The 9,668-nt window shown below is 47.8% G+C and overlaps 1 protein-coding gene across 2 annotated transcripts; it reads right to left on the minus strand.

Annotated features, from left to right (window-relative positions):
* Positions 1–2,611: 2,611 nt before the first annotated feature.
* On the minus strand, positions 2,612–9,449 carry LOC130211649 (uncharacterized). Of its 2 annotated transcripts, none has more exons than XM_056442534.1 (6): positions 9,322–9,449; positions 8,694–9,193; positions 3,523–3,733; positions 3,325–3,450; positions 3,198–3,241; positions 2,612–3,072 (listed from the first exon to the last, which is right to left on the minus strand). In XM_056442534.1, the coding sequence occupies exons 1-6, from the start codon at positions 9,377–9,379 to the stop codon at positions 3,001–3,003; spliced, it is 1,011 nt and encodes a 336-aa protein (XP_056298509.1). In that variant the 5' UTR covers positions 9,380–9,449; the 3' UTR covers positions 2,612–3,000. The 2 variants fall into 2 exon arrangements, with proteins under 2 accessions (XP_056298509.1, XP_056298508.1); XM_056442533.1 differs by having other exon boundaries at positions 2,612–3,112.
* Positions 9,450–9,668: the final 219 nt, after the last annotated feature.

The raw sequence follows: 9,668 nt of genomic DNA on the forward strand, positions 1-9,668 counted from the left end.
TAAAAGAATCTGCATTTACCCTCGCGCCCCACCTCGTCTCTGCTCTAGCAGAGAGTTACTCTGAGACGACGTGTCCGTCTTCACCACCGGAACGCAGAGGTGTCGGTTTGCTGTTCCCGACATATTGGACGCTCTCTGCCGGCTGGTTGGAGCGCTCACTTGTGTGCGCACCTGTCTGTGCGCATGGGGGCGGAGCTCCGCCGGGATACCGAGAGCCAGGAGAAGTGTGAACGCCACCACGTAGAGACAGAAATGACATGCCGCTGTGTCGATACGATCAATATATACGACCGTTTAGTTGAATAAAACAACCTGACATTAATTATGTTGTAATCTGGCGCTATAGAGAACATGTCAGTGGGGCGGACCCCCACCCTGTTCTCATGGGAGGGGAAACACTCGTAATTCCCACCGCTCCTGAAAGCGGCGGCCCTCACTGTCAACTTTTCTCCTTTTTTTGCCGTCGCCATGGCAAATAGGTTTGGAGAAGGGTTCACGCCACGGATGCAGAGTCAGATACATTAGAAAGGAGGAATTACGTCTTTCAAGTTTTTATGATTTATTTATTCTGACAGATCTGGCTGGCCACAAATAACACATTATATGACCGATGTCGCGGGCCATATGAATTCTGACCGCGGGCCACCATTGGCTCGCGGGCCGGACTTTGGACACCCCTGCCATAAGGTAATATGTGATGCTTATTCTTTGTTTGTAGGGTCGCTCTGCTCTCTGTGCATGATGCGGTATCGGCTTTTCACCTGAATATCCTTGACTTTGCTAAATACTCTTTGTTTTTATAAGAAGGCCCAACCTTAGCAACGTTGGTTGCTCGACCAACACCAAAAGGACCCTTCCATCCGGCCTCGGCTCAGTAGTAAACCTATGTTATGATCCATCGATAATGTAATCTAACCAGTGGCGGGCCGTGGGCCTGGGGCCTGGGCCTTCAGTGAGGTCCTACACAGTCCCACCCGAATTAATCCACCTCTTATTACTATCATTATGCCATGGCTCTTGACCAGGGCTCAATACGTGATCACGGCGTAGTATTGTAGATCGCATGACATTAAAAAAATTGGCCCGCCCCGCATTTTTCTATAGCACGTCTTTGTTCATTTATTAAACTAAACAGCCGCCTGATGTTGATCGATCTACACAACAGCATGTCATTTCTCTCGGCTCTCCGCGCTCTGCAGAATGCATCGGGACGGAGAAGAAGAAGAAAAAAAGTCACTTGCACTCGTTTGTTCACTAAACAGGGCATTGTCGCACCCAAAGCAGATTTCAAGTATATGCTCGACCAAATCGACATCTTCTCCTCCTTCCGCCATTGTGGGTTGAAAAAACAGCTTTGTAGTCCATAATTAATTCCTTTATCAAATTCAGTTTCCTAGTTCTGAGGTTTTGCATCTACCTGCCCATAGACCCCGCCTCTCAATATTGGTAATCCAATCAAAAGACCTGCAGCACTCCGCCTGCTAGCTGCTCCTGTGCCGGTTCCGGGGCCTTCTTGAAGGCCTAGAGGAGCCAACTCTAAAGCTGATTGGTTGACACAACATCGTCATTCCCATTCACTTGAAGCTACCAGCGCCTTCAATGTTGATTCTGAAGGCCTAAGGGCAGATGTTAGCCCCCTGGCAACACACGATAGCTGAATATGATTGGATAAAAGATCTAACATAAAGACCAGCCCTCCAAATCTCAACCTGGCGCTGGCAGCAGCGCAACCAAGAGGAACGCTATGAAATTAAGAGAATAACTCTTACTCTGGGAAATAATTGAATACATATTTGTGGGGAAATATATTTAGAAAAAAATATATATTCTGATGATGTTTAGGCCAGCAGAGAAGACCTTGCTGGCCCTGACGGCCCGCCACTGAATCTAACAAAGTAAAGCTGTTGCGATGCCCTGGCTAATAATCCTCCAATAAATATATAATCTGCATTTAAAGAGTTTATCATAGGAAAGTAGTGAAGTGCATTCATGGTTGTAAAAAGTTAAGTATAATGTGCCCCTGACATCAACATAGTTCTGAACGGTTATTCTAGTTCCTAGTCCACTAAACGGACCCGTAGAGCTCAAAGCCTAGTTTTTAAATCTATCATGGCACCTGACCAAGAGCTAAGGTCCATCCACCGACATGACTGACGGCTGCATTCGGCCAAGAGTGGAGTTGTGAGTGGACGTCAGGAGGGACGGCAGTGAGCCAGGCCAGGAGAGTTTCCTCGACCGCCAGCTTCAAGTCATCTACAAACATCTCCGGAGGTCCGGACACATTGCTCTGGTTGATCAGATCGTCCCGGGAAAGGGGCGTATCTCTCGGATCTAACACAGGACACGCATTTACGTATGTAAATATATCCAGAAAGCAGAGTGAAATGTGGAGGGGGAAAAGGAGGAGGAATCCAGATGGCGAGGAGGAATACATATATGTGCAACCCTGTTTAGAGAAAAAAAGTGCAAGTGCTCTATGGGACCAGATTCAAAGACAAAATGGAAAATATATTTTTATTTCATAATTATGTATAGAACAGCATTCATATCCATAACGTATAGAGAGAACCATCTCTAGATGAGAAAATAACTGGCAACCACCGTACTGGATTATTCTGACATGTATATTTATTAATGACAGACCATATCAGTTTATTGATTATCAGGCAATGCTAGTAAGAAGCTAGAAGCGTTTGAGTGACTTTAAAACAGTCGGTAAATCTAAACTTTGAAATATACTGATTCAGTCATGAAAACACATTTATTTGTAGAGATAATATAGATACATGGTTTGAAGATAACCTGCTTCAGACCACACAGACCACCAATGAGTATCCTGAATATGCACATTAGCGAAGCATAGAAACATGTAATATTGGCTCAAAAAGCAGATATACAATCCGCTTATTCCCAACTGAGATATAAATCTACATTACACTTTAAAAGAGAAATCCCTGTCAGGCTCAAAAGTACAAATGTAGTACGTCCAGTTCTACTGCTTCACGCTGTAGTACACACATTCACTCCAGGTCGGATCCTTCGGTCTTCTTGACCCGTTCTGCAGGTGGACACCTAAAGCCGCATAATAGAGGATTTCTTTGTGTTGTTGACCCTGGTAAGAGATCATATAATCATTATTAGATTAACAACATCCAGTAAACAATGCTTTTTCCAATAAATAAAAGTTTTTTATTCACCATCTCGTTTTCTGCGGAGGGAGCTGGACATCTTGTGTTAAACTCTGGTTGCAAAAAAGAAAAAGTATGTTATTAAAAAGCCAAATTCAGTGACAGAAAGCTGCCAGATACAAACAGAGAGAGTTACCTGAGCTCGGGCAGCTGCTCCCCTTGTTCATCATGCACACTGAGACAGCCAGTAAGACACTCAGGATGCTGGTGAACATCAACGCTCCACTCAAGAAATACACCAAGACAAGAGAGTGGACTTCCTCTGCAGAGAACCAGACACCAGAAACATGTAACAGCAATGAGACAACAACCCCGGCAATAAAAAGTCACTCACCCTCAAAGTCCAGCTTGGTCCCGTCTCCAAACAGCATGTGTCCACACGAGGCAACAGCGCAGTAGTAGGTCCCAGCGTCAGACCGATTCAGGCTCTTCATCGGCAGGTTGTAGACACAGGTGTGTGTCTTCTGTGTGCTGGCTTTCCTCTCACACTGATCATTCCGGCCTCCGTGGGTGTAAATGAGTCCTGGATGAGACTCTTCAGAGTCCTTGTGTCATGTTGTCGTCAAGACAAGACAGTGTTTCCCTGTGTTTCCTCTGTTTACCTGTCCTTCTGTCTCCTGTGTGTTTACCCTGTCTGTCTAGGGCTCACCAAGAAGGTGTGGCTGTCTCCTCCCTCCCCTGGTCGGTGATTGCCAGAGCAGCTGTGACTGATCATCAATTAGGACGCTGGCTACTTAAACTGCCCTCATACCCCTTTATGTTGTTGGATCGTTTGTTTCTCTCCTGTTGCCAGACTGTGGTTCTGCTCAGTGAACAATTAAAGAAACCTTTTTATTTGGAAAGAAAGACTCCTTGTGCTGCTTTTGGGTTCCTGCCTTGCTCACCCCTTAACAGAACAATCCAACCAAAAGAATGGACCCAGCTGACAAGGAAGATTTTCAAAGGGCAGTTGCTGGCCATGGAAATTTATTAGGACGACACCAGGAGGCAATACAAGAGCTTTTGGATGACAGCAGAACCATCAAGACCCAATTGTCGGAGATTCAAGGATTTTTGGACACTGTCAGCAGTCAATCAGCTCCATCCCCTGCTCCGCCTCAGGTAATCAAGGAATCACCTGTGCCACCTCCTGAACCTTATGCTGGAGATCTGGGAGGTGCAGAGGATTCCTACCCAGTGCTCACTAGTGTTTTCTCGCCAACCGCTCACTTTCACGTCCGATGAGCTAAGATCTTATGTTACTGGACTACTAAGAGGAAGAGCATTAGACTGGGCTGAGTCTGTGTTGGGAGATGGAGGAATCAGTGGGTATTGCTTTGACCGTTTCATGAGTGAACTAAAACAAGTTTTTGATCATCCTGTTTGTGCTGAAGATACTTCTAAACGTCTGCTTAATTTAAGACAGAACCAAAGGAGTGTTGCAGATTACTCTGTGGAGTTCCGCATTGTGGCAGCGGGGTCCGGATGGGGCGACAAGGCTCTACGAGGAGTTTTTCTGCACGGTTTGTCTGAGCGACTCAAGGATGAACTCGCGGTTCATGATGTGGCCGACTCCCTAGACATGGTGATCAATCTGGCGATAAAGTTAGATAATCGTATTCGAGAGACGCCGGAGAGGAACCACCCGGCCCACTCTTCTGGGAGCGCCCATGCCACCCCATTTTCGTGAGACCTTCCTCCGGTTTCTCTAACACCCATGACCCAAACCCTGTTCCTCGATGCAGCCTGAGGAGCCCATGCAGGTTGGCCGAGCTTCAATCTCTCAATCTGAACGCCCAGAGAAGGATCAGAGCGGGTGAGTGCATCTATTGTGGTAGGATTGGACATTTTCTTGCTGGTGTCCGCTCCGCCTAAAGACAGGGCTCACCAGTAGCCGTGGGGGTCCTGGCGAGCACATTAGAAGAACCCTGCAAATTCAGATCCAGAACTCAAGTCCCAGCCAGACTCTGTCTTAAACAGCTCACTCTCCCCTTATTAGCTTTGATTGACTCTGGTGCTGAGCAGAGTTTTCTGGACACAGAGGTAGTTTCCCAGGCGGGCATCACAACGGAACCTCTGGATCCTCCAGTCAGAGTTTGTGCATTAGACGGCAAGTCTCTAGCTTTGGTCACTCACCGCACTGAGCCCCTGTCCCTCATTTTGTCTGGTAACCACCGTGAGTTAATTCAGTTTTTTGTTTTTTCTGCTCCTAAGACACCTCTAGTTCTCGGACATCCATGGCTGAAGCAACACAACCCCCACATTGACTGGACAACAAGTAGGATCATTGAATGGAGTAGTTTCTGTCATTCATCCTGCCTGCAGTCCGCGTTGCCCCCAATAGAGGTCAGCGTTGCCTCCCCAAGATCTGCTGTTCTGGACCTGTCGCTTGTGCTCACGGGAGTATCATGACCTCGGTGAGGTATTCAGCAAGGAGAGGGCACTCTCTCTGCCACCCATCGCCTTACGACTGTGCTATCGAGTTGCTACCGGGTACCACGTTTCCCTCAAGTCGCTTGTACAACTTGTCACGACCAGAGAGAGAGACAATGGAGACATACATTAATGACTCACTGGCTGCTGGCATTATCAGACCATCCTCCTCCGCTTTAGGGCAGGATTTTTCTTTGTCAGCAAGAAGGACAAGTCTCTCGCCTTGTATAGACTTCCGTGGCTTAAACATCACTGTTAAGAACAAGTACCCTCTGCCATTAATCAGTTCTGCCTTCGAACCCTTACAGGGAGCCACCATCTTCAGCAAACTGGACCTAAGGAATGCATACCATTTGGTGCGAATTCGTAAGGGTGGCAGTGGAAGACTGCCTTCAATACACCACTGGGCCACTTGAATACCTGGTAATGCCTTCGGACTAACAAATGCACCTGCAGTTTTTCAAGCACTGGTTAATGACGTTTTGAGATTTTTTTGAACCGCTTTGTCTTTGTGTATCTTGATGACATTTTGATTATTTCGGACCGCTCAGAACATCAACATCATATCCGCCAAGTACTACAGAGACTGTTGGAGAACAAGTTGTTCGTGAAGGCAGAGAAATGCAAGTTTCATGTCAACTCTGTTGGATTCTCGGCTACATCATCGAGTGGGCAGGTGAGGACCGACCCAGAGAAGACCAAAGCGGTGGCAGAGTGGAACCCTCCTCCAGGAAGATGTTACAACGGTTTCTTGGGTTTGCCAACTTACCATCGGTTTATCCGGGATTACAGTAGGATTATGCCCCTTGACAAGACACACCTCTCCTGCTGTTCCTTTCCGGTGGTCTGCTGAGGCGGCTCAAGCTTTTGCCTTATTAAAGGACTGCTTCACTTCTGCACCAATTCTGGTGCAACCCGACTCTGGCGGCAGTTTGTCGTTGAGGTTGATGCGTCGGACATTGGGGTGGGGCTGTTCTCCCAACACTCGGACCTGGCCAGAAATTGCACCCATGTGCTTTCTTTCTCAACGCTTGTCTCCAGCAGAGAGCAACTATGATGTGGGTAACGAGCTATTGGCGGTGAAGTTGGCTCTGGAGGAGTGGAGACACTGGCTGGAGGGATCGGAGACCCCCTTTCATCGTATGGACAGACCACAAGAATCTGGCCTACATCCAGTCAGCTAGACGGCTGAATTCCCGCCAGGCCAGTGGGCATTATTTTTGGCCGCTTCAACTTTACCATCACTTACCGCCCTGGTTCAAAGAACATCAAGCCCGATGCCCTGTCTCGCCAGTTTGCCTTTGAGGAGACCCGAGTGGGCCCGACACCATTCTGCCTGCATCATTGGTTGTGGGAGCTCTAACCTGGGAGGTGGAGTCAGCGGTCCGTGAGGCGCAAAGGAGGAACAGATCCGGCACAGGACCTGCAAATCAGTTGTTTGTTCCTGAGGCTGCCCCTCTCAGGTTCTGCAGTGGGGACATAACTCGATTCGCTTGTCACCCAGGGATTAGTGGACGTTGTCCCTCCTCAGACGACACTTCTGGTGGCCCTCCATGGGTAGCAACACTAAGAATACGTCCTTGCCTGCTCTGTTTGTGCTCGGGCAAGGCCTCTCATCAACCACCTATAGGGTTGCTCCGCCTGCCAACGCCTGGCCGTCCTTGGTCTCACATCGGCGTGGACTTTGTCACCGGTCTCCCTGTTTCTGATGGTATGACCACGATACTTACCATTGTAGACCGGTTCTCTAAGGCCGCCCACTTCGTTGGTCTTCCCAAGCTCCCTTCAGCTCATGAAACAGCAGTCCTCTTGACAAACCATGTCTTCCGCCTTCATGGTATTCCATTAGACATCGTCTCAGACCGTGGCCCTCAGTTCATCTCTCAAGTTTGGAAAGCATTCTGCCACGCTCTGGGAGCAACTGTCAGTCTGTCGTCTGGTTACCATCCACAGACCAATGGACAGACTGAGAGAGCAAATCAAGATCTGGAGTCCGACTTGCGCTGTGTTGCCGCTTCTAATCCTACTTCCTGGAATGCTCACCTAAATTGGATTGAATATGCACACAACTCACTCGCCTCCTCTGCCACAGGTGTTTCTCCATTTGAAGTTTCATTAGGCTATCAGCCTCCACTGTTCCCGGCACAGGAGGAGGAGTTGGCTGTCCCATCGGTGCAACATCATCTTCGACGCTGTCGCAAGATTTGGAGAGACACCAGGGCAGCGCTGTTAAAGACGACCGAGAGAAACAGGAGGACTGCTGATCGTCACCGAACCCAGGCACCAGACTACGCTCCAGGTCAGAAAGTTTGGTTGTCTTCAAGAGACATTCCATTGAAGGTTGACTCGAAAAAAATTGGCACCACGCTTCATTGGACCATTTGTGATTGAGAGCATCATTAACCCCTCCACTGTCAGACTCATCCTTCCCAAGGCTCTCCGGGTTCACCCATCCTTTCATGTCTCCCGACTGAAACCGGTCCTCACCAGTCCTTTGGTCCCTCCAACCAATCCCCCTCCTCCCGCCCGGGTCATTGACAACCATCCAGCATATACAGTCAAACGACTACTTGATGTCAGACGACGAGGCCGGGGCTTTCAGTATTTGGTTGATTGGGAGGATACGCCCAGAGGAGAGGTCCTGGGAACCCTGCTCCCGTATCTTGGATGCGGAGTTAATTCGAGATTTTCGCAAGACTCACTCTGTCAAGCCCAGAGAGTCGCCTGGAGGCTCCCGTTGAGGAGGGGGTACTGTCATGTTGTCGACAAGACAGTGTTTCCCTGTGTTTCCTCTGTTTCCCTGTCCTTCTGTCTCCTGTGTGTTTACCCTGTCTGTCTAGGGCTCACCAAGAAGGTGTGGCTGTCTCCTCCCTCCCCTGGGCGGTGATTGCCAGAGCAGCTGTGACTGATCATCAATTAGGACGCTGGCTACTTAAACTGCCCTCATACCCCTTTATGTTGTTGGATTGTTTGTTTCTCACCTGTTGCCAGACTGTGGTTCTACTCAGTGAACAATTAAAAGAAACCTTTTTATTTGGAAAGAAAGACTCCTTGTGCTGCTTTTGGGTTCCTGCCTTGCTCACCCCTTAACACCTTGAACCAGTAGACACTGTGTTCCCCATCACAGGTCCCAGTGTGAACTGTACAGCTCAGAGTCACAGAGCCTCCTGGCTGGATGGTCTCAGACGCTGACTGGTGGACCAACACTGGGACGCTCACACCTGAACCCCAGACACTGACAGTAATGCTCACCGAAATGTCCACTACGTATAGATAGCAACTCATGCAGAAGTAGGTAGCTGAGTCTGAAATTTGCAAGTCTGCGATTGTCAGGTGATTGTTACCATTTTCAGTATCCAATGTATAGCGTGAAATGTTCTTGAATTGACCGTGAAAACTTGTCTTTTGATCATACGTATAGACGGTAGAGATAATTTGGGGGTTTTCTCCCAGCCTTTGCTTATACCAGTAAAGCCTTGCAGTGATAATGCCTTCAAAGAAACACTCTAACGTCAATTCCTCCCCCGGTTTGCCCGACACAAAATGACTCTCTTGTTGAAAGGATGAGGAGAAATTCAGATCGGTCGTCTGAGCTGGAGTGAAAAATAAACAGACGACGAAAATGTAGATTTAAATAAGTGTGGCAGAGTTCAGCGTTGTTAAAACATGATAATTATTTGTATGAGGAGTGAGTACATTATTTAATGAAATAATAACTCACCCATTTCCCCCCAGAACAGACACGTGAGATAGAGAGCCAACACTGGAGATGTCGTCATGTTTGATTTGCTTCAGAAGTGAAAAGACAAGTCGACACTTTCTCCACTTTAGAGACGAGACTGCGTTGGATTGGCCAACCAGAGGTGACGCTGAACCCCATGTCCTACTTAAGAAACCAACGCTTTTACACAGCCACATATAATGTGCAGTATTGACGATTTTGTCTTTTGAGAGCCATAATCAGCCATTTAATTCCACTAATTAGCTTTTAAACAGACCGTGTAAAGTTGACCTAATTGAGACTGCTGTTTTTGAGTAAAGTTAAGCCAATTATATTTATATTGCCCA

Source organism: Pseudoliparis swirei, chromosome 21 (assembly GCF_029220125.1).
Source record: "Pseudoliparis swirei isolate HS2019 ecotype Mariana Trench chromosome 21, NWPU_hadal_v1, whole genome shotgun sequence".
Taxonomy (NCBI): domain Eukaryota; kingdom Metazoa; phylum Chordata; class Actinopteri; order Perciformes; family Liparidae; genus Pseudoliparis; species Pseudoliparis swirei.

What these genes read in the sequence shown, in the direction of transcription:
- LOC130211649 (XM_056442533.1), bottom strand. Translation starts at nt 9,379, where the DNA reads ATGACGACATCTCCAGTGTTGGCTCTCTATCTCACGTGTCTGTTCTGG. An exon ending in TCTGTTCTGGGGGGAAATGG is followed by an intron (nt 9,194 to 9,321) that starts GTGAGTTATTAT and finishes TTTTCACTCCAG; the next exon opens with CTCAGACGACCGATCTGAAT. An exon ending in GAGCAGCTGCCCGAGCTCAG is followed by an intron (nt 3,242 to 3,324) that starts GTAACTCTCTCT and finishes TTTTGCAACCAG; the next exon opens with AGTTTAACACAAGATGTCCA.